Source organism: Felis catus, chromosome F2 (assembly GCF_018350175.1).
Source record: "Felis catus isolate Fca126 chromosome F2, F.catus_Fca126_mat1.0, whole genome shotgun sequence".
In the NCBI taxonomy this organism is placed as follows: Eukaryota; Metazoa; Chordata; class Mammalia; order Carnivora; family Felidae; genus Felis; species Felis catus.
This window is the reverse complement of record NC_058385.1, coordinates 79,723,810-79,749,036: the sequence shown is the minus strand read 5'-3', so window position 1 is coordinate 79,749,036 and position 25,227 is coordinate 79,723,810. Positions and strand designations below refer to the sequence as shown.

Genomic DNA, 25,227 nt, shown 5'->3' with positions numbered 1-25,227 from the left:
CATTTCTGGGTTCTCTATTCTGTTCCATTGATCTGAGTGTCTGTTTTTGTGCTAGTATCATACTGCCTTGATGGTTACAGCTTTGTAATACAGCTTGAAGTCCAGGATTGTGATGTCTCCAGCTTTGGTTTTCTTTTTCAACATTACATTAGCTATTTGGGCTCTTTTGTGGTTCCATACAAATTTTAAAATTGTTTGTTCTAGTTCTGTGAAGAATGTTGGTATTATTTTGATAGGAATTGCAGTTAATGTGTAGATTGCTCTGGGTAGTGTCGACATTTGAACAATATTTGTTCTTCTGATTCATGAGCATGGAGTGTTTTTTTCCATTTCTTTGTGTCTTCTTCAGTTTCTTTCATAAGCTTTCTATAGTTTTCAGTGTATAGATCTTTCACCTCTTTGGTTAGGTGTATTTCAAGGTATTTTATGGCTTTTGATGCAATTGTAAATGAGATCAATTCCTTGATTTCTGTTTCTGCTGCTTCATTATTGGTATATAGAAATGTAGCCAATTTCTGTACATGGATTTTATATCCTGTGACTTTGCTGAATTCATGGATCAGTTGTAGTAGTTTTTTGGTGGAGTCTTTTGGGTTTTCCATGTAGAGTATCATGTCATCTGCAAAGAGTGAAAGTTTTACTGCTCCTTGCCAGTGTAGATCCCTTTTATTTCACTTTATTGTCTGATTGCTGAGGCTAGAGCTTCCCACACTATGTTGAATGACATTGGTGAGAGTGGACATCCCTGTCATGTTCCTGACCTTAGCGGGAAAGTGCTCAGATTTTCCCCATTGAGGATTAGCAGTGGGTCTTTTGTATATGGATTTTATGATCTTGAGTATATTCCTTCTATCCCTGTATTCTTGAGGGTTTTTATCAAGAAAGGATGCTGTATTTCGTCAAATGCTTTCCCTGGGTCTATTGAGAGAATCATGTGGTTCTTGTCCTTTATTTTTTAATATCCTTTATTTTATCCCATTGATTTGTGGGTATTGAGCCAGTCCTGCATCTCAAGAGTAATTCCCACTTGATCGTGGTGAGTAATTCTTTTAATGTATTGTAGGATCTGGTTTGCTAGTATCTCGTTCAGGTTTTTTGCATCCATGTTCATCAGGGAAATTGGTTTATAGTTCTCCTTTTTAGTGGGGTCTTTGTCTGGTTTTGGAATCAAGGTAATGCTGGCCTTGTAGAATGAGTTTGGAAGTTTTCCTTCCATGTGTTTTTTTTTTGTTTTGTTTTGTTTTGTTTTGTTTTGTTTTGTTTTGTTTTTTTGGAACAGCTTCGAAAGAATAGGTGTTAACTCTTCTTTAAATGTTTGATAGAATTCCCCCTGGGAAGCCACCTGGCCCTTGTTTGTTGGGAGATTTTTGATAACTCATTCAATTTCTTTACTAGTTATAAGTCTGTTCACATTTGCTATTTCTTCTTGTTTCAGCTTTGGAAGTTTATATGTTTCTGGAAATTTGTCCATTTCTTCCAGATTGCCCAATTTGTTGGCATCTAATTGCTCATAATGTTTTCTTATTGTTTGTATTTCTGTGGTATTGGTTGTGATCTCTCCTCTTTCATTTGTGAGTTTGTTTATTTGGGTCCTTTCCTTTTTCTTTTTGATAAGTCTGGCTGGGGCTTTATCAATTCGGTTAACTCATTCAAAGAACCAGCTCCTAGTTTCATTGATTTGTTCTATTTTTTTTTTTTTCATTTTGATATCATTGATTTCTGCTCTGATCTTTATTATTTCCCTTCTTCTGCTGGTTTTGAGCTTTGCTATTCTTTTTCCGGCTCCTTGAGGTGTAAGGTTAGGTTGTGTTTTTGAGACCTTTCTTCCTTCTTTAGGAAGGCCTAGATTGCTATATACTCCCCTCTTATGACCACCTTTGCTGCATCCCAGAGGTTTTGGGCTGTCGTGTTTTCATTTTTATTGGCTTCCATGTACTTTTTAATTTCTTCTTTAATTTCTTGGTTAACGTATTCATTCTTTAGTAGGATGTTCTTTAATCTCCAAGCATTTATGGTCTTTCCGAATTTTTCCTTGCGGTTGATTTCAAGTTACATGGTGTTGTGGTCCGAAAATAAGCATGGTATAATCTCGATCTTACTGTACTTGTTGAGGCTGATTTGTGACCCAGGATGTGATCTGTTCTGGAGAATGTTCCATGTGCACTTGAGAAGAATGTGTATTCTGTTGTGTTAGGATGAAATTTTCTGAATATATCTGTTAAGTCCATTCAGTCCAATGTGTCATTCAAAACTATGGTATCCTTGTTAGGATTTTTACATCTAAGTTTATGAGGGAACATAGGTCTGTAGTTTTTCTGTCCATGTAAACCCTTATTTTAGTATTTGGGTAAGACTGGCCTCTTTAAAAGAATGGGGCCATCTCCTCTATGTTCTGAAGGTGTTTGTATAAAACTGTATTGTCTCTAACCTGAAGTGTTGATAGAATTCAGTGGGGCAATCCTCTGAGCTTGGCTTCTCTTAGGAGAGCTGTTTTCAGTTGTGAATCCAGTGTCATCAGTTAACATGAGGCCCTTAGGTTTTCTAGTTTTTCTTGGTTCCGTTTGGTAATGTGTTTATTTTATTTAAGTTGAATCTATTGGCACTAAGTTGTTTGCACTATTTTATTATTCTTTTAATGTGTGTAGGGTCTATGCTGACCTTCATTTCCTTTTTGATATTGGTAAGTAGTTTCTTCTCTTTTTTCATAGGCCTGACTTAGGGGAATATCACATTTAATGATGTTTTCAAGAAGTAGATTTTAGTTTAATTTAGTTTTCTCTATTTATCCATTTCAATTTAATAATTGGCTGATTATGCCCCTCTCGCTGTGATGTTGTTCCTTCTTATCCAACTCCTGGCCTTCCAGCTGTAATAGTATTCTGTATCTCCATATATCCTGGGATATTTGTCTAGAACATGCCATGGTTTATCTTAAGATATCTCTGGGCTTGTGTATTTAACTAGACTTGAATCCCTGTAGGTGGCCTCGTGTCTTCTCCCAGTGTCCCTTACACAGTAGACATGTGTTCACGGTCAGCAAATGAGTACGTGGACGGATGAATGCTCTTCTGAATAGTTTGCAAAAATGGCAAGAGAGAGGGCTATGCAGCCATGTAGCTCTGCATTTAAATCCTGGATGTGCTGTCTTCCTGGGTGTGTGGCTTGGTGCAGTCTTCTGACTGCTGTGAACCTTGTTTTTGAAAATAGGACTTTCTTTGTAGGACTCTTAAGAATGTTAGAGTCAATCTATATAGATCACTTATCATAGTGTTTGGTACCTAGTAGCTGCTCAATAAAAGGTAGCCTTTGGAAGACCTTTTATTTTAGCTCAAATAATAAGTTGTATGCCTAGAAGTTTCTTTCCTTTAGTTCCTTGTCCACTACTGATTTCTCTAATAGTCCTTTTCCAAGTAAGGACTGCACCATGTTCTGAGAAGGGGAAGTCTCAGGACAGAATAGCACATTGCTTCTCATTACATTTTAATTGAAAAAAAAGTTTGAGCATCTTCTGTCTTTTGCCTTACCAACCCACTTTCTGTTGACTAAAATATTGTAATTTTATAGGGCTGAGGAGGCTTTTTTTTTGAAATGAAGGAAGAAAGACAGGAACAATAATTTCACAAAATAATTAATTTGCTTGACTTTTATAAATTATTTTCCCTGTAATTACATCTTTTCCTTGCTTCTTAACAGAGGAAACACTCAGCCACTTCCAGAAAAACAAAACCACAGACTCTTCCTTCTTTGTTATGCTGTTACCTATCCTGTGTTTTTTTTGCTCCATTCCTAGGCGATTTCTACTACATCACATCCTGAAAGTAACTCTTAAGTTTGCCTTAAAAAAACAAAGACCATGTGACACTTGTGTTACCTCACAGGTTTGGGCATTTCAAGGCTGCTTTTCAGAATGTTTGTTTCCCTGACCACCATGCCTGCAGTGTGGGAAGACTGCCATGTAGATGTTGGTTGATGGGTTGGCTTCGTTTATTAGTTATTTATTGAGATACTTGTTTACTCACCGTGTACTGCGTTCTCTGAGATCAGGGGTCAACCCTTATTCTGCTGGGAGCATAGAGCCTGACACCAAAAGTACCCAGGAGGGAAAAAAAGATGAATGAAAGAATAGACTGAGCAAATGGAATCTGTTGTATTCAGAAGGTTGTTAGAGAAAGGCTTATTGGGATGTGTGTATGTGGGGGGTCTTGCTACTTGCTGGTGACTAGGGATTTTTCAAAAAGTGTGAGAAACATTCACAAGAAACCAGCAATCCTTTTGTGAGATGATAGGGCAGTGCTTTATACTGTGGGAAAAAGATTTGTAATTTTGGTGAATCCAAAATAGGATCTTTGGGTATTAAAAAAGATTTTGTCTTTTGTTGAGCCTTTTTTGAAGTGAGGAAGTGTAGAAGTCATCTTGGATAAGGCGTGGCTTTATCTGGGCCATGAAGGATGAGGAACATTTATGCAGGTGGAGAACATCAGTGAAAGTATTCCTGGTAGTGCAAAAGTTGAAAGGAACCTATAAGGCCATACATGTGAAGGACACCTTAAAGAGGGGTAGGAAGTGAGTTTTTAAAATGTCGTGACAGACTTGGACAGATCTGTCTCCAAAGATAATCATAAATGGCCGGTGATCACATGGAAAGACGCTCAGTATCACTAGCCGTTAGGAAAATGCAAATCAAAACCAAAAAGAGATACCACTTCACCCCCATTAGGAGGGCTGTTATAAAACCAACAAATCCACCAAATAGGAAATAGCAGATGTTGACAAGGCTATGGAGGATTTAGGACCCTTGTGCACTGTTGGTGGCAGCTGTGGAAAATGGTATGTTGAGTCCTAAAACAATTCAATATATAGAAATAAATGAATTCCCCAAAGTGTTGAAAGCTCTGTCTCAGAACGGGTGTTTGTACACCCATGTTCATGGCAGTGTTACTACTCACAATAGCCGAAAGGTGGAAGAAACCCAGGTGTCCATCAACAGACAAATGGATAAAAGAAAATGTGGCCTGTATACGCAATGGAATGTTATCCAGCTTTCAGAAGAAAGTTCTGGTGCGCCTGGATGGCTCAGTAGGTTCAATGTCCTACTCTTGATTTCATCTCAGGTCATGATCCCAAGGTCATGGGATTGAGTCCCATGTTGGGCTCCACTCTGAACGAGGAGCCTGCTTGGGATTCATTCTCTCTCTCTCTCTCTCTCTCTCCCCCCCTCCCCAGCCCTTCCCCCTCCCTCTAATTCTTTCCTCCTTCCTCTTTCTGCTCACATGTGCTCTCTCTCTAAAAGAAAGAAAAGTTGTGACACATGCTACAACATGTATGACCCTTGAAGACATTCACCTGAGTAAAATAAACAGTCACAACAGGACAGAAACTGTGATCTTTTTAAGTGAGGTTTCAAGAGTCATCAAATTCACAGAGACAGAAAGAGAATGGTGGTTGTCCAGGGCTGGGGGAGGGGAGCAGGGACTTAGTGTTTAACGATAGAGTTTTAGTTTGGGAAAATGAAGACATTGTGGATATGGATGGACGGTGGTGATGGTTGTACAGCCATGTGAATGTACCTAATGCCACAGAACTTACATTTAAAAGTGATTAAAATGGTAAATTTTATTACATATATTTTACCATGATACAAAATGGGGGCGGAAAAAAGAAAAAGAAACAGTGCTGAAATCCATTTCCCATTTCTTCCCACTTTAAGCCGTGTTGCCTCAGGGTGTCCAATGGTGGGGTTGCAGAGGGAGAAAGGCGTTTGTTTAATGAGCATCTGTTGGTTCTGCTACCTCGTTTTCTCCTTGAATCTTTGCTGGAGTCTGAGATAGGCATTCATTGTTGTCCCTGCGTCACAGTGGAGAAATGGGCTGGGAATGGTGGGCAAGAGCCCGAGACCTGGTGGAGCCGGTGCGTCAGACTGAGCTTAACCGGCCTGCGCCCCTCCCCCGTACCATGCGGCTTGGCCACTTCTGGAGTTTTTTTTTCACCTGGCCTTCTCACGGCCAAGTTCTTGTCCCCCTCCCGATGCCCTTTCTGTGACCACTTGCCCGTGCAGGTTGTTTATTTTCCAAGTCTGTGCTGCGGTCGCCTCTCCGCTGGAGACAAGAAATAGGTCAACAAAAGCGATAACTAAAGGCTGAACACGGTGTCTGGCCAGGAGGGTTTATCGAAACAGGACTCCTGAACAGAGAGAGGAAGGCAGGCAGCAACTTCTTCCTGTCGGGAGCGTGGCTTGGTGGCGCTCTTACCAGGGGAGAGGACACGTGCGTCCCCCCCTTGGCCACATGGCGCTGAGGTCCCGGTTGGCCATGGCCTGTGCCGCTCTGGTTTCTCTGGCCCAGCGGAGAGCTCGGACTTGCACATGTGTCTTCAGTGGTCCGCTGAGGGCCGGCTGTGGGTACTGTAAAAAGACCCCTCTTTACGTGGCCTAGCTGCAGCGGTGGGCGTTCTGGCCCTTCATCCTGAGGGTCTGCCTCCCTGGGATTCCCGTGACTTTTGTCTCTCGTTGCTTGTGCTTTTGGGGTCCTACCTGTGAAACCACAGCCTCGTCCACGGTCACGAAGATCTACTTCTGTTTCCTTCTTCCGGTTTGATCAGCAAGCTATCCGTGTCAAGAACCATACAGTACATACTTTGGTTTTGTCGGCCACGAATGGTTACTTTCATATGTTCTTTGTTTTTCTTTGTTGTTGTTTTAGAGCCTTTTGACTCCGTAAAAACTGCTCTCGGGGGTGTGCAGAACCAGGCTTCAGGCTGCTTTTGGCTGGGCCGTAGTTGGCTGGGGCCCATGCTGGGACTTGACTGCAGAAGGTTGAGTCACCGGAGTGAGGAGTTGAGCTGGGTTTGAGATTTCTTGTTGCTATAGTTACTTGGGCGCGCCACAGGCTCCCAAATTCCTCTGCTGTTGTCATATGCTGGGGGGCAGGGCAGAGGGTAGGGGCTGCTGAGGCGCCAGGGAGTTTGCCCAGAGTGGTCTTCCTCCGTCCCCAGCCCTTCCTGCACCACCAGGGCTGGGGGCTTTCCATACCGTGTTCCTTCCCCACTGGTGCTGGTGGCAGGAGCAGGTGGGGTCTCCCTGCTGTCCTTGTCCCGCACTGTGCATCTAGGTCTGATGTTATGGGCTCCCTTGGCATCCCTGCTCCTTGCCCACGCGGCGACCTCTCTGACCAGTACATGGTGGGCATTGTGGGCAAGTGGGTTTCCAGCTCTGACAGCATTGGTACGGGATTCTGGCTGGGGACCACCTCCTGCCCTTCCCCCCACTAGAATGGGTATTTATCCCTGCCACTGTACTCTTGGCATTGGTCGCCCCTCCTCCAGAAGCTTAGGATTTTGCTTCAGAGTAGAGAAGGGTCTGCTTGGGGATGGGAGGGGAGTGTGGGGTTGGGGCTGGTGTCTTGGCTTCTTACCTTTATTTGGTGGCTGCTGACTCCCTTCCTCCATGCCCGTGCTCTGGAGGGAGGCTACCTCTGCTTCCCCCACCGCAGCCCCCTGCCCTAGTCCTCTGTGTGTATACCCTGAGAGGGTTCATGGTGAGGAGCCTACAGTGGGTGGGAACTACCTTCTGGTCTCGGTTCCCAAGGGGGTCTTTGCTATTATTAGAGCCCCTACTCAGCCTTTAGCAATTTATTAACCTTTGGGCTAATTGCTTCCTGCCAGTTGTGTGCTGGCTGGCTCTGTACTTGTTGAGAAGATATCCCTACCCTTTACCTTCCAGAAGGGCCGTGTACCTCCTTGGCCTTCTGGCTCTGTGGTTACCCTGTGACCTCATCTCTTGATGGGTTCAAGGAAGTGTCAGGAGTTTGTAGCTGGTCAGCCTTACTGACTGTTGACCTGGGAGCTATGCTCTACCTCCCGGACAGAAGTGCCACCTTCCCCCAACCCTCTCGTCTGTATGTTGAAGTGATGCTGATTAAAATGTGTTTTTCTCTCAGAAATGCTCTAGGAACCACAGGATAATTTTGGAGCCTTTTTCCATTTGTGCATCTGGGCTGAGGGATGTTGGTGCAGACACAGGGCATCCTAGGAAAGACGGTGCAGGGGCCCAGTTTCCGAGTTGCCCAGTTGGGGTTATCTTCCCTCTTACCCGAGTGAAGCCTGCCTTCTGGAAGAAAGCCCATCAACTTCGCGATTACTAACATACCGTGTTTACATCATTTTAGACCTTAGAAGCTATCCTGAATTTCAAATACTCTGGAGGCCCGGGCCACGCTGAAGGGTATTACAGGAACCTGTCCCTGGGGCTGCACGTGGAGGCTGAGCCGTCTGTGTTCTTCACCCGAGTCACTACTCTGCCGGCGACCAGGTAAGAGGATCTCTGCCCTATGATTGCCTTCTTCTGGAATCTGACAGCACTGCATTTGGAATTCCGACCTCAGGATTCATCTTGGTCCCACCTCTAGTCAAATCCACACCACCGTGCCAAGTTGCGTAGCCTCCCTGGGACTCAGGTTTCTGTATCAGAAAAACAGGCCTTGTAAGAAGTGCCTTTTCCTTTAGTTGTAGTGGCCAGGCTTTACACCTTGTAACGTGGCAGAATAATAACATCAACATTGCAACATGCTTGCTTGTGGCCGTCATTGTACAGGACACATTTCCCACTCATGGCCCTGAGGCTGGTCCTGGCTTCAGTCTGATTCCCTCTCCTGCTAGTAGGGGTTCGGCAGGTAGCCACACGTCCTGGGGACTCCTGGAGTCTAACATCTCTTCCTGTGTCACTTCCGGCATCCCTGGAAAACAGCGTGCAGAGCCAGGCTGTCCAGGATCTCGGCACCTCCCCGTTCATGGAGTTCCCGGCCATCTAGAGCCCTGGGCTGTTTCTGCCCAGGGCGCCCATCTTGCACAGACATTTTCTCTCCAGTTTACTCCTCCAGGCCTAGCCTTCCTCCAGGGGGAAAGAAATCAGACAGCGTGTCTATGTCAAACCCAGAAGTGGCCAGAGGTCCTAGAGGTACTCTGCTCTGAGGCAGGAGAATGACAATATCGCATCGAAAACTTTGAGAGAGAGCGGGAGTGGTTGGTTCTGAAAGTGGTGGGTGGTATTCCATCCAACGGGGCTGCTCTTCTCAGATTCCTCCTCCAGCGGCCAGCAGCCTGTGGGAAGCAGGTGCAGATTACCACCGAGTACTTCCTATTTACTTTCATGTCCAGTGGTACCTTACATGTTGGGGTAGGATGCAGTGGGACAGTATTACTTCTTCCTCTTTTTTTTAAAGTTTATTTATTTTGAAAGAGAATGCAAGTGGGGGAAGGCAGAGAGCGGGGAGGAGAGAGAGAATCCCAAGCTGGCTTCGTGCCATCAGCGTAGAGCCCAATGCGGGGCTTGAACCCATGAACCGTGAGATGATGACCTGAGCTGAAATCGAGTCAGATGCTTAACCAGCTGAGCCCCCAGTGCCCCTAGTATTGTTTATTCTTGATAGAGTTACGGTGGCAGTGATCACAAGCACCTCTGTAGCCTTGAACTGGGAAAGAACATCACAGGCAGCAGCCCCTTCCCTCCACCCATGGGTTCCGTGTTCCACAGAGTGAAAGAGAGGGATGTTGCTGCCCACGTTAATGTTGATAAAAAACTCCTTTTAAAGTGATACAGCCCCAAATAATAAGTGTGGTTTTGGTTTATAGGAAAGACCATTTTTCTTCCCAGCCATTGGAGAATGGCTCCGCAAGAATTAATGGCTTAGCTTGGGCTTCTTAGCATCACATTTCATCATCTGTTGCTTTTTTCAGTCCGTGGAGTAATAGTCTTTCTTGCCAAGGCTTGCCTCTGTTTTGCATTTGTTGTATAAAGCATCAAAGCACTTACCCCCGGGGAGGCTGTGACCAGGGCTGCTGCCAGATGCTGTGAGAGTATTTCAGGCCCTTCCTGTGCATTAGGGCTGCTCCGTGATGTACCTGCTGTGTTCCTTTCTCATCCCCGCATCGCCTGCTGCCACTGCTCATATAAATAGTTCTTGGAAGCAGCACAGGTTGTCACTGAGTTGGGTTTTCTCCCCCCTCTTGATACCTGGCTTCCATGTCATGGCCCCTGCAGCTCTAAATGACAATTCAAGATGACAAAAATGCTGCCATGTGGAAAGGAGCAAACACACTTGGAAAAGTCAGTGGTTAGCTCAAGTGCTCTTTGGCTCCCGATTACCCCACCCACTGATTCTACTCTTTCTTGTTGGCCGACGTGGTCTTTTTCTTGCTCTCGGGATTGATCTCCTAACCCTCCCTTTCCGTTCCCGCTAAGTCTGATTCTCCCCAGATCCTGTGGATTGAACCTCTGAGACATCTCCTGACCCCCTCTGCATTCCACTGCACGTCTTGGTTACCTTTCCTTGACACTTTAGGAGTAGTTGCCTGTGTGGTCCCCCTGCCTCCAGTTTTGCTCCTGCATCATCCTGTAAATGCAGACGGATTAAAGACTTTCCGAGTACTTGGGAGATAAAGTTCAAAGTCCCCATCGTGATATTCAGGGGACTTAAAAATTTGAGCCAGACCTTTGCCTTTAGCTCTGTTTGTTCCCACTTCCTCCACACATCCAGGAGAAGACACTTTGCCTCTGTCAGCAGCACTAGGTGTATCAAGACCATTTCCTGCAACATGTCTTTGCATACATTTCTAAAACTCTTCTTAAACTGTCTTTCACCTACTCTTTTGGGAAAAGTTTGTTGGCCATTGATGATCTACTATGTCACTAGTTTTGTAAAATTTTCCTGAATGTGACTAGATAGAGTTGGTTGGTCCTTCTGTGGGCCTTGTGTTTCTAGTAAAGTACTTGCCAGACTATAAGCCTTTCAACAAGTACCTTGAATGTTTCATTTATTCTTTAAATAAACACCAGTATTTCATATTTTAGATAAAGCACTCAGTGGGGTAGTAAATGGGTAGGGCCCGTCCTTGTGTTTCATCAGCCTGATAAAAGCTAATCAGGCAGAAATAATATCAAATGGAAACATGGGTCTATATTAAGGAATGTTGAATCCTAGAAATAGAAATAGCAAGTGAATAAACAGAAAAGATTCTTCCCCTTCTTAATTTTCTTAATTTTTGTTGTGCATATCATATAGAGAAGTAAAATATGTAACCAAAAATAGCACAAAGAAATGGAAGGGAGATGGAGGAGAGGAGGATGGCGGTTCTTACATGCTACTGTTACGATACCGTTTGAAGTTAAAATGTAGTAAGTTAAAGATGCATGTTGGAAACCCTTTAGCAACCACTTAAAGTGTGGATAATAAGCCAGAAGAGAGAAAATGAGTTACTAGAAAATGCTTAATCTGAAAAGGGGGGAAGAGGTGGCAAGTAAAGAACTAGAATCTTATAGTCGAATAGCAATGTGGTAGACTTAAATCTAATGTGCCAAGAATTATATTAAATGTAAATGGACTGAAGACTGTATTTAAAAGTGCAAGTTGTCTGACTATAGTAAAACATAAAAACAAACAAACAAACAAACTAGAGACAACTACATGTTTTCTACCAGAAACTCACAATTATGTAGAGTGTATAAGTACAAATATGGGGGGGACGATATGCCATGCAAACACTTAATCATGAGAAAGTTGGTGTGGGTATATTAATATCAAACAAGTAGACTTTGAGGAGAAAAGGGTAGGATAATTTTATTGATAGAAAGGTCGAGTCATCAAGAGTACATAAAAAGTATAAATGCAAATGTACTTAAAGCATAACTTCAAAATAAAACCAGGATCTTGGGGAGAAACGGAAAATACCAGTTATAGTTGGGTATTTCAACACCTGTATCTCAGTATTTGATAGACAAGCAGACAGAAAATTAGGAAGAATATAGGAAACATGTATACTTGTAGTAAATAATTCCAGCTAACTGATATTTATAGGACACTAAATGCATATATTAGAAAAGATGAATGGTTCAAAAAAAGGGTGAAGAGTAGTTACCAATGAAATGGAAAATGAAAAAATAATATGTAAAGTAAATGGAACTAAAAGTTGTTTCTTGGAAAAGATTAATAAAATTAATAAACTATAGCCAGGATGATCAGAATTAAAAAGAGAAAGCACAAATTACTGTGCATGAATCACTATAAATTCTGTACACATTAAAATAATAAAAGTATATTATGATAAATCATATTCTGATAAATTTTACAAATGAAAAATGTTTTGAAAGACAGAAATTACTAAAGTTGACACAAGAAGAAATAGAGTCCTTGAGATAGGCCCATATCAGTCAGTTTAAATTCTTAATTAAAAACTCCCCATGAAGCAGACTTTACACTCAGATGGCTTCACTGTGAAATATATCAAACTTTTAAGGAGAAATAATACCGCTTTTACAAAAATTCTTCCACAAGTAGACAAGGGAGGGAATACTTCCAATTCTCATTTTATGACACTATCTTCACCCTGATGCCAATTGGGAGAAACATTATGAGAAAGCAAATATTGTGATCCATGTCCTCATATGCATAATTCTAAAAATTCAGAACCAAATACTAATAAATCCACCCTAGCAATATAAAAGAGATATGCAATATGAACAATTCAGGTTTCATCCAACAACACAAGGTTGTTTTACCATTGAAAAATCAGTGCATTTACTAACAAAATAAAGGAGAAAAATAAGATGTCAGTTGATGAAAAAAATCCTCTGACAAAATTGAACACTTACGATAGAAACTGTCCATAAACAAGGCTCGGAGGAGAACTTGTGCAGTCTGATCTGGATGATCTACAAAACCCTAAAATTATGTAGCTTAACATAATACTTAATTGGGAAAGACTGAACACTTGTTCTGAGATCAGGACCAGTCAAGACAAGTATGTTTGCTCTTGCCAGTGTATTCATTACTTTTCTGCCATTTCTACCTAATCAGGGCGGGCAATGAGATGAGAAACGAATTAAAGCTGTAAAAATTGGAAATGAAGAACAGTTAGCAATCACATGTGTTTGCATGATACATATGATCATGTACGTAAATATTCTAAGAGATCTACCACCCTAAAGAAATTATTAGAACTAATAAGTTGACAAGATTGCAGGATGATACCATATTATATTCAGAAATCAACTATGGTTTTATACACTGGCGTATAGTAGCAATTAATTTGCAAATGAAAATTTGAAAATATTTGTATTATAGTAAAAAACATTCAGCACTTAGGGATAAATCTTTTTAAAGATGATCTCTACCTTGAAAATGTCAAAGTACAGCTAAGGGAAATTAGAGAACACTTAAATAATTGGAGAGCTATACCGTGCCTGTTGATTTAAAGAATCAATTATTGCTAAGATACCAGTTCCCCCAAATTGGATTATAAATTTAGTGCAATTCCAGTCAAAATCCCAGCAGGTTGGGTGCCCGGGTGGCTTGGTCGGCTAAGCATCTGACTCTTGATAGCAACTCAGTTCTTGGTCTCAAGGTCATGAATTCAAACTCCACGTTGGGCTCCACCCCAGATGTGAAGCCTACTTGGAAAAAAAATAAAATCCAAGCGGATTTTTTTTGGAGTGCAATTGACAAGTTGTTACAGAAATTATTTCAAAATGCCTATTGCCAATGGACTAGACACACATCTACACACACACACACACACACACACAAAAGTTGGTGTAGGCGATGATTTTAAGGCAGTGTGCCGTTAGACTAGCTAAGACAGTGCTGTTGTTATAGACAAAGGGATCAATGGACCATAATAGTCTAGAGATAGGCTTTTTTATATATGATCAAATGATTTTTAAGGTATGAAAACAACTTCACGTGGAGTGAAAAGGTTTTTCAGCAAATGGTGCTGGAAGAACTGGATACGAATGTGGGGAAAAGAAGAACTTTCACCCATAGATTCCATCATACACAAAAATTCATTTGAGATGGGTTCTAGACCTAAAAGAAAAAACTTTGCTACTTTTTCTTTGAAAAGGTTTATAAAGTATCTTTGTAACTTTGGTGCAAAGATTCGTCAGGTGGGGTCAAAGACTACTAACTATAAAATTAAAAAGTTGATAAAATTTAAAACTTCACCTCGTGAAAAGGCAGGGTGCATGCTGTGAGCAAAAATGCATTACACATTTATGCAATGAGGTCTTGTATCCAAAACATAGGGAAGTCTTTAAAAATAAACACTTAGCGACAATTAAAAAATGGGTGGAGGATTTGAACAGGGCACCTGGGTGGCTCAGTCAGTTGGGTGTCCAGGTCTTGATTTCGGCTTAGGTCATGATCCCAGGGTTGTAGGATCAAGCCCCACGTCGGGCTCCACAAACAGATACTCACCCGAAAGTGCTGAGCATCATTCATCATTACAGAAGTGCAGATTAAAACCACAATTAGATACCACTGGATACCCTTTAGTGTGGCCAAACTTAAGAGCAACGATACTAAATGCCGGTAAGAATGTGAAACAGCTGGAGCCCTATAAATCACTTACGGGATGTAACGTGGCACCCCCACTTCACACATCGGTCAGGCACTTTGTGTAGAGTGTGACATCTGCCTACCCAAGGACCTCACGGATTTTGACTCAAGAAAAAGAAACATTTATATTCACAAAAAGATGCCTGTAAGAAGTTTCATAACAGCTATCTTTGTAATGACCCCAAACTGGAAACAATCCCAAATGCAGGGGAATGAATGAAGAATCTGTGATATATCCACGCAGACGAACATACTCAAATGAACTACAGGTATATGCAACAACATGGAATAAACTCGAAACTGTGATGCTAATCACTGTATGACTTCATTTATAACAATTTCTAGAACAGGAAAACTCATTCTGAGAAAACAAGTCTAAACAGTGGTTGTCTATAGGTTGAGGTGGGGCAGGGCAGGAATTGACTTGGAAGGATGAGGCTACTAATTGTCCCAGTTTGCCTGGGACTTAGCAGCTTTTAGGTCCGAAACCCCTTTGCCCTGGGAGAGCCTTCAGTGCTGGGCAAATCCAAACAGGGGGTCACCCCAGAAAGAATAGCATCTTTCTGAGATGGTGAAATGTATATCTTGATGGAGGTGTGGGTTACAAGATTGTAGACAAACGTAAAGCTCGTCAAACTGTGTGTGTATTTCTGGTCTGTGTATTTCATTGTATATGAACTATACCTCCAAAATTTTGTTGTTCACCTGCAAAAGTATATGTACAACTGGAGAGAACACTTGGTTTTTTTTTCAATTTTTTTAAATGTTTATTCATTTTTGAGAGACAGAGCATGAGCAGAGGAGGGGCAGAGAGAGAGAGGGAGACACAGAATTGAAGCAGGCCCCAGGCTGAGCTGTCAGCACAGAGCCTGACACAGGGCTCAATCTCAGTGACCGTGAGATCTTGACCTGAGCTAACGTCAGACGCTTAACTGACTGAGACTCCCAGGAGCCACAAGAACACTTGATTTTATACTGGAGAAGGAAAGGTGGCAAAGAAAATGGAACGTTGTCCAAATTCTTGAAGAATGAGCAAGGTTTCACCACTCATTTGCTGGGAGGAGTGGGGGACTAACACTGGACTTCTGTTTCCTTGGCCAGATTTTGAGCTCTGCGCAGTCCGGAGGCAGGAGGTTAACCTTGGTACCTCAAGGCTTGGCACCTTTGGCCCATGGTAGGGCCGTGCGAAACTTAAGGAGTGATTGGACGAGTATAGACAGTTCTTGACTTATGATGGCCTGACTTAGAATCTTTCAACCTTATAGTAGGGTGAAAGTGATCTGAATTCAGTTTCTACTGTTTTTGTGATTTTGAACTTGGCTTGTTAGGCTGGGCAGTGGTGGGGAGCTGCGGCCAGTCAGCCAGTGAGTATGAGGGTCCATGACTGGCACACTGACGCCCATTCTGCATCCTCAATGGCCATTCTGTTGGTCAGTACGGTAGTCAGTTATATGAGATATTATTAAATAGGCATTTTTGATGTTTCTGCCCAACTTTAGACTAATGTAAGTGTTCTTAGGCACATTTAAGGTGGGCGAGGCTAAACCGTGGTATTTGGTAGGTTAGTGTATGAAATGCATTTCAACTTAGGATGGGTTTATCTGGATGTAACTCCACTGTAACTGGAGGAAGATCTGTAGATGACAGTAATACTACAATTTTTCAGGTGTCTTTTGTGTAAAAGGCATTGCTTCTAAAAAATTTTCTTAAGCTCTGTTTTCCTTAGAGACCTATGTAAACTACATGGCCTGGAATATAGTAGAATTACCATGCATTTGATTTGGGTACTCGAATTTTGCATTTCATTGAGGTTGATGTGACAGTGTCTCTGGAATTCATTATTTTTTGTCTTGCTCACAGGTGATTTTTCTGTTAGCATCATGCCATTTTAGAGCCAAGCATCCATCCCCATAGCGGGCCCATTTTGACGCATTTGCTTTATAAATGAGGTCCAGAGAAGGGTGTGTGATTTGCCCAGGTTCTCACAGCTTGCTGGTGACAGACTGGTATCCACAGGTCACGGCTTCAAGACCTCTGCAGCACAGACGGCTGGATGACCCGCAGTACGTGTTAGTTGGAGCTTGTGTGGAGATTCGGGCTGACTCTGGTGCAAAAAAGCCACATACACATCAAAAGATAACTATTGCTGGGATAAACAATCTACTTGGAACCCAAAATATAAATGGATACGAAGGCATTGTGCTCCTTGGAATGGTTCTATATACCTGCTCTTCTCGTGAATATTGATAACTGATGCAGTTTTTCTCACTGGGAGTTGTTTAATGAGAGTGTTTTAGGAGTGAAGGGGGATGGGAACTCCTATTTATTCAGGGCCTGCTGTATTCTAGGGAGTGACTTAGGTCTGTCGGGCTCAGCGTCCTATTAAACTCCGTACACCCTTCGAAGTCGGCCTTGCTCTCTGGAGATGTTGCCTGAGCCGTACATTAACGAGTGGAAGAGGTGTGGTGTGCTTTCCGGCCTTCTGGGCACCGTTTCTGCCAGCGGTCCTCTGAGCTGGGAGCGCAGAGGCCTGGGTTCTGGTCTGCATTCTGCCCCTCACCCCTGCCATATCTTTGGAGGCGGCTGGCTCTCCCCCAGGTCCGCCTTCCTGCCCCTCACGGGAGTGCTCGGCGTGGCCCTGCTCACCTCCCCCGGCTGATGCGAGAAGCAGAGGACGCCACGGAGGACGCAGGTGTGTTCTTGACCCCAGTGCGCGGTGTAGATGGGAGGCAGAGCTCTCTTTGCTCTTTCCCCCTACTTCTCCCTCAGGGGTGTGCATGGGTCTCAGATGACTTGTATTGAGGAGATCGGTTGCTTTGAGATTCACTCGTTTCACACCAAGCTGGCTGGTATGTTGTTAGGGAGCAGACTGAAACGGATTGGGCCATGCCACCCCTGTCTGAATGCCCAGCCCTCGTCTCTCCTGAGGAGCAATTTCTTTCTAGTCTGTTAGAGTAAATGATCCAATCTCATGCATTGCTACTCTGAGCTATGTGAAAAACACTCTCCCCTGCGCAGGGCCAGGGTGTAATCGTTACTACGTTATTAAGAGAAATCTACCACTTGACACATCACAGCACTTATCCCTGGCGGTTTAGAAAAGTTCCATTTCCCCCCATGGGGTAAGACTGCTCAACTCTGTAGGGAACATGTGCTCACAGACCCATAATAAAGGCAATCTTAACGTTGGGTTGTTGGGTTTTATCGTGGTAGATCTTTTTCAAGTTGTTACATTTATTTATTAAGTTGGCTTCAAGCTTAACAAGAATGTAGCGTTTTAACAAGCACCAGGATTCAGAAGAACGTACCTGTATCTGCTTTCAAATTTTGATTCCACTGCTTACCTGCACTGTGATCTTGAGCAAATCATTTATATTCCTTTAGCCTGAAACAGATAACATTGATAGTGTCCAGTTGTGCTGACATAAAAATGTGTGTAAAGTACCTAATACAGTTCCTGACACCAGGTAGATCACTGAAAGGAGGTGGTTGTCACTTTTCTTGTGTGTCTGCCGTGCACGTTCCAGTCATGTGCCACATTCTAGGGACAAAGGGCTGGGTGGGTCGTGCAGAAACCTAACAGCTTTGGTGCAGCGGGCTCTGTGGAGGTCCTTATGATATCACCCACGGAACGTATCTGAACGGTCCCTTTGCCTTTGCCCCACTGCTGGACGCACTGCTGTATCGGTACCGCCTAGCCAATGACGCAAGCGGTCACTGGAGCCCCTGTGTGGCTCGGTCCCTTGGGCATCCGGCTCTTGATCTCAGCTCTGGTCTTGATCCCGGGGTCGTGAGTTCAAGCCCCGTACTGGGCTTCACCCCGGGCGTGGAGCCTACTTAAAAAAATAACCAGGCAGTAATCAATGGAATTGTTAAATATTAGAATGGGGATGTGAGCAGTGTGGGGTGAGAATCTTGAAGAAAACAAGATGCTGAATTTGCATCGGATGGTTACAGGGGGTATGGCAGGAACTCTTCAGGGAGGTGGGGGTAGGGCACTTCATGGTCCCTGTGATGGGGAGCGACGGGCAGAAGGGGGCGCCCAGTGCAGGGTGCGGCTGGGCACTGGAGTGGACCCTGCTGGCTGCTGGGGGGCGGGTATTAACCTGGTTTGGCCCCAGGTGGCTGGCAGGCACCAGAGAGCTGCCTCATCTTTTGCACTGGAGTATTTATTACCAATTAAACCTAAGAAGAAAAAGGCTCAATCCTCCTCTCCTCTGAGATGACAGAAAATGAAATGAGGTTTTAAATTCTGTTGGTCTGATTCAGACCCATGCCATTTTTTTTCCAATTTATTTTGAAGTAGATTTTCACAGGAAGTTGCCAAAAAATGTACAGATCCTGTGCAGCCCACATCCCGCCCTCCCCAGTAGGATATAAAATATTCAGGTCTGCAGTTGGGAAATGGAGAGAATAAATACTGAGAAGAATTACTTGAAGTGCCCAGTGAAGACCCCTTTATAATATTTAATGAACTTTCCAAATTTTTTTATTAAAATTTTTTAAAATGTTTATTTACTTTTAAGAGAGAGAGAGAGAGAGTGAGCGCACCAGCAGGGGAGGGGCAGAGAGAGAGGGAGACACAGAATCCGAAGCAGGCTCCAGGCTCTGAGCTGTCAGCACAGAGCCCTGTGCAGGGCTTGAACCCATGAACCAGGAGATCATGACCTGAGCCGAAGTCGGATGCATAACTGATCGAGCCACCCAGGCGCCCCTAACTTTCCAGATTTTTTTTCAACACAGAGGCTTTAGCAAGGTTGTTGATGTCCATGAGATAGAGTAGGCCATGAAAGGCCCAGAAGTCCTGGAGACGGTGCCCTGTGCTTAGCCCTGGGTCCGTGTCTGGGGGAGGCCCGCTGCGGCCCCGCTCCCACTTGGACTGGAGGTGGTATCGTTGGGATGCTGCTCTCAGCTGCTGCCTCACACATCTAATTTCTGGGAAGGATGGTCCAGCGCAGGGTGGGGAACTCGTGCTCTTGCCTTGTGGCAGGGGCCAGGGTGGTCCAGCCAGCGAGCCCACGTGAGAGGGTGGTGAGCCCGCCTCTGCCCCACCATCACCACCTTCTCGGCTGTCTGCGGGGACGGGAGGAGGGCTGCCTTGCCTCTTGGAGAACCACACGCAGCACCGCTGCCCCCAGCTGCCACGGCGGTTTGGTCGGTGGGTGCGTCAGGTTGGAGGGAGCTTCCTCCCCTCCCCCACCTGCTGGCTCGCGTTCCCTGAGATGTTGACCCCCCCTTTCATTGTCTTTCCAGCTGTTAGTGTATTGTAGGCCTGCGGAGGCCTGGGGGGCGGGACGCAGCCTGTCAGAGGCAGGAGCGGCTGGACATTCCGTCTAGACTGATACCCACACGGTTAGCCCTCTCTGGCTCCTGGTCTGCTGGCCATGAGCCCCGGGTGTACCGCCTCCCAGTTTCTGTGTCTGCTCACAGGTGTATCTTGAGGAGACTCCTTTTGTGTCTTACTGATACTTAGTAATAAACTATTAAAACTGATAATTTTGGGGGGCCCGGGTGGCTTGGTTGAGCGTCTGACTCTCAATTTTGGCTTGGGTCATGATCTCACAGTTCATGAGTTTGAGCCCCGCATTGGGCTCTGTGCTGACTGCTTGGAGCCTGCTGGGATTCTCTCCCCCCCTCTCTCTCTGCCCCTTGCCTGCTCGTTTGCGCTCTCACTCAAAAAAAATAAACAACAAAAAAAATCGATAATTTTAAGTGATCTGTATTTTATCTTAGGTTGTGATATCCTTAAATATCACCTGTTGATGTTCGTTTTAAGACCATATACTTACTAAAGACAAATGTAAACTTTTCTATTTAACAAATAATAGACACTAATATATTTGGAAAGTGTGATTTATAAATGTCAATTTAAAATGCCTAGGTGACGTTTGATTTAGGGATTGAACGTAAGGGTAAAGGCAGATTCTATAAAAGCAAAGGTTGGCCAGAGTTTCTTTGCAACCTAATGATTAGAATTCTTGCACTTTGCATTTTTAAAGTTTTACTAGTTTGTTTAATCCTTGTAGAGTGAGTCTCAAATGCTGATATGTGGAGTGATTCCAGGCGGTTGTTTGCAAATATTCTTCTGTGAGCAATTCTATTTGAATCTGGCTTCTCACCATTCCCAGAAAACGAAAAGCCATATTGGACCCGGTCATGCTTATGTGCTATCGTTGTGAGTCACAAAGCATCTGGCGGTGCCCAGCACACACACCTGGTGTTAGTCACCAGAGGCACAATGTCACACGTGTGCTCCTGGCTCCTGTCTGTCACTCGTGGTCTGTTCTGAGTACAAGTTCGGCGATGTAACGGAGAGTAAGCGGTGGGTTCTTCGGAGCTGCTGTGGTGCTATGCTGGTCTGTTGGAAGACGAGACCGCGTTGTGACCGAGCCGTGAGCATGTTTCTCTGAGCGCCAGCGGCTCCTGGGCACTCTGCGTCCTGCACCCTCAGCCTGTGACATGGTTGCTTTCTATTTAAACAGCTTTATCGAAACGTCATTCACATACCATACAGTCCACCCGCTTAGACCATAATTGAGTATGTTTAGTATGTTCAGAGAGTTGTTCCACCCTTAGCGCAGTCTAAATTTGGAACTTTCCATCCTCCCCGAAGAGGCCCTGTACCTTTTAGTAGTTACGCCCATCCTTCATTCCTGGCAGCCACAAATCTCTCTAGATTGTCTGTTCTTGATATTTTATATCAGTGGAATTATGCAGTAGGTGACTGTCTTCTTCCACTTAGCATAGGGTTTTCAAGGTTCACCCATAGTGAAGTATCCTGTCCTTTGTTTTTATGGCTGAATGATATTCCATCATGTGGATATGCCATGTTCTGTTGATCCATTCTTTAGTTGATGGGTATTTGGGTTGATTCCATTTTCTGGCTGTTACGAATAATACTGTTGTGAATATTTATGGGCAATTTTTTGTGTGGACATATGTTTTTATTTCTCTTGGGGATACCTAGGAGTAGAAATATCGGATCATATGGTAACTCTATATTTAGTCATTTTAGGGACCTGCCAGACTGTTTTGCAAAGTGGGTGCACCATTTTGCATTCCCACAGTAGTATCTGAGGGTTCCAATTTCTGCACGTCTTGCCGACATTTGTTAGTGTGTCTTTGTAATTATAGCCATTCCAAGTGGCTTCTCTTAAAGGGAAGTTTTTAAAACATTATTTAAGAACTTATTAACTGAAAAGTTAGAAACAGAGATCCTTCCTGCCATTCTCAAGCTGGGCACTCATTTTTTTTTCTGGAAAGAAAGCAGATGAGAGAAAACAAGAAGGCTTACAGAACTTTGATAAAAGACCACACGCATTTGGCCAATTTGGTGTGCGTGGCTATCCCCGTGTGTTTGGTTTTGTTTGCTCACTTGACTGCACTCCTCGGGATGATTGAACACTAACATTTAGACCCTGGGAGGCCTCAGAGATACTGACCAGACTCTGGGGGGCTGAGGGGAGAGAGCGCCCCACTTACTTTCTGGTTGAGGCACTGCGGTGTTTAGAAAGACTGAGACCTTGGCGTGGGAATTTCTCAGGCTCACTTTCAGCTGAGTCAATATTGAATAATTAGCTGGGAGTGCTTGGTTGGCAGGCCTGTATGCTTTCCCTTTGGCGGCTCCACTGACAGCTACCCAGCTAATAATAATCACCAGCCCGTGTGTTGATGTAATCCTCTGCCGGAGTTTCTTCCTGCTCCTACTTTCACCTTCTTTTTCCATTGGAACCTTTTAATAATTTTATGATACAGGCACTCTTGTCCCCGTTGGGAAAACTGAGGCTCAGAGAAATGAAACGGTTTGCTTAAGACATTACAGACATTGGGCTACAGAATTGGTATTCATTCACGACAAGTTTTATGCACTAGAGCTCATCAGACTCGTCATGATGTTTATTTTTTAATTGCGTCAGTTAAAAACATTTTAAATTGACACACAGTAAACATGACTTCTCTGATGTACAGTTTTATGAGTTCTAACTCACATGGGCATTTGTATATTCGCCACAGTCAGGGTAAAAAACAGTTCTATCACCACCCCCCAAAAGTTCATTCATTGCGTTACCCGTTATAATCTTACCCTGCCCTACCCCTCAACAGGTGACCACAGATCTGTTCTCCGTCGCTGGGTTTGACTCTCCCAGAATGTTATATAAATGGAATCATGCTGTATTTAAGCTTTGGAAAGTGAGTTTTTTCACTGACTATTGATTTTGAGATCCGTCCCAAGTTGTTGAATATATCAGTAGTTGGATTTTTTTTATTATTATTTTTGCCAAGGAGGTTTCCGCTGTATAGATGTACTGTAGTTTGTGAGTTCTTGTACCAGTTAAAAGACATTTGGATTGTTCCCAGCTTTTTTTTTTTTCAAGTTAGTTACCATACACTGTAGTCTTGGCTTCAGGAGTAGAAACCAGTGACTCATCATTGACCTGTAACCCCCAGCGCTCATCCCAACAAGTGCCCTCCCTAATGCCCATCACCCATCTAACCCATCCCCCCACCCAACACCCTTCCAGCCAGCCTCAGTTTGTTCTCTGTTTTCAAGAGCCTCTTAACGTTTGCCTCCCTCTCTGTTTTTATTTTTTTTCCTTCCTTTCCCCTAGGATCACCCATTAAGTTTCTCAAATTCCACATATGAGTAAAATCATGTGATATCTGTCTTTCTCTGACTTATTTAACTTAGCATAATAACCTCCAGTTCCATCCACATTGTTGTAAATGGCAAGATTTCATTCTATTTCATCACTGAATAGTATTCCATTGTATATGTAAACCACATCTTCTTAATCCATTCATCCGCTGATGGACATTCGGGATCTATCCATAATTCGGCTATTATTGACAGCACTGCTCTAAACATTGGGTGCATGTGCCCCTTCAAATCAGCATTTTTGTATCCTTTGGATAGATTCCTAGGAGCAATTGCTGGGTCATAAGGAAGTTCTATTTTTAATTTCTTGGGGAAACTCCACACTCTTTTCCAGAGTGGCTGCACCAGTTTGCATTCCCACCAAGAATGCAGTAGGGCTCCCCTTTCTCTACATCCTCACTAGCATCTGTTGTTTCCTGAGTTGTTAATTTTAGACCTCCTGACCGGTGCAAGGTGGTATCTCTGTGGTTTTGATTTGTATTTCCCTGATGATGAGTGATGCTGAGCATCTTTTCATGTGCCTGTTAGCCCTCTGGATGTCTTCTTTGGAAAAGTATCTATTCGTGACTTTTGCCCACTTCTTCACTGGATTATTGGGTTTTCTTTGGTGTTGAGTTGGATAAATTCTTTATAGATTTCCCTTTATCGATATGTCATTTACACATACCTTCTCCCATCCTGAAGGGTTGCCTTTAGTTTTGCTGATTGCTTCTTTTGCTGTGCAGAAGCTTTTTATCTTGATGAGGTCCCAATAGTTCATTTTTGCTTTTGTTTCCCTTGCCTCTGGAGACATGTCGAGTAAGAAGTTGCTGCAGCGGAGGTCAAAGAGGTTGCTGCCTGTTTTCTCCTGTAGGATTTTGATGGTTTCCTGTCTCACGTTTAGGTCTTTCATCCATTTGGAATTTATTTTTGTGTCTGGTGTAAGAAAGTGGTCCAGTTTCCTTCTTCTGCATGTTGTTGTCCAGTTCTCCCAGCACCATTTGCTAAAGAGACTTTTTTCATTGGATTCTCTTTCCTGCTTTTTCAAAGATTAGTTGGCCATATATTTGTGGGCCCATTTCTGGGTATTGTCCCCAGCTTTTTGTGATTGTGAATAGAGCTGCTATGAATACCTGTGTATAGTGTTTTCATGAATGTAGTATTCGTGAGGATTTTTTTTCATGGCTTAAAATATGGTCAGTATTCTGGTAAATGTTGCTGAACGCTTGAGAAGTACATGTGTTGTGCTGCTGTTGGGTGGAGTGTTCTCTTAGTGTCCATCAGATCCAGGTGGTCTGTGGGGCTGTTTGTTCTGTGTCCTTGCTGATTTCATGTCTGATTTGCCGTGCCTTGCTGAGAGTGGGGTGGCATCTTCAACTTGGCGATTTTGTCCATTTCTTCTTTTACTTCTCTTTCTTTCTGTATGTATTTTGAAGCTTCTGTAGCTAGGTGTATTTAGGTTAAGAATTATTATGTGTTCTTGGTAAATTAATGCTTTGTCATCATATAATGATCCTTCATGTTCTTATTGATTTTCTTCTCAAATTTTTATTTAAATTCTAGTTATTACCATACAGTACCATATTGGTTTCAGGAGTAGAGCTCAGTGATTCATCACTTACATACAACACCCAGTGCTTATCACAAGTGCCCTCCTTAATACCCATCACCCATGTAGCCCATTGCTCACCCACCTCCCTCCATCAACCCTCAGTTTGTTTTCTGTTGTTAAGAGTCTCTCATGATTTGGTACCCTCTCTCTCTCTCTCTCTCTTTTCCCCTTCCTGTATGTTCTTCTGTTAAACTGTACATGAGTAAAATCATATGGTATTTGTCTTTCTCTGACTTACTTTACTTAGCATAATACAGTCTAGCTCCATCTATGTCATTGCAAATGGCAAGATTTAATTCTTTTTGGTGGCTGATATTCCATTGTGTGTGTGTGTGTGTGTGTGTGTGTGTGTGTGTACACACACACACAACACATCTTCTTTATCCATTCAACCGTTGGTGGACAGTTGGGCTCTTTCCATAGTTTAACTATTGTTGATAACGCTGCTAAAACATCAGGGTGCATGTAACCCTTCGAATCAATATTTTTGTATCATTTGGTTAAATACCTAGTAGTACAATTGCTGGGTCATATGGTAGTTCTGCTTTTAACTTTTTAAGGAACCTCCACACTGTTTTACAGAGTGGCTGTACCAA

At 43.4% G+C, this 25,227-nt stretch overlaps 1 protein-coding gene across 7 annotated transcripts in view; it reads left to right on the top strand.

Annotated features, from left to right (window-relative positions):
• Nucleotides 1-25,227, top strand: part of TRAPPC9 (trafficking protein particle complex subunit 9) — a 568,648-nt gene that overhangs the window by 348,728 nt on the left and 194,693 nt on the right. For all 7 annotated transcript variants that reach the window (XM_023248408.2, XM_045049847.1, XM_045049848.1 and 4 more), the window contains one exon: nt 8,163-8,305. In XM_023248408.2, the coding sequence (XP_023104176.1) occupies nt 8,163-8,305 (143 nt within the window). The remainder of the gene's footprint in view (nt 1-8,162; nt 8,306-25,227) is intronic.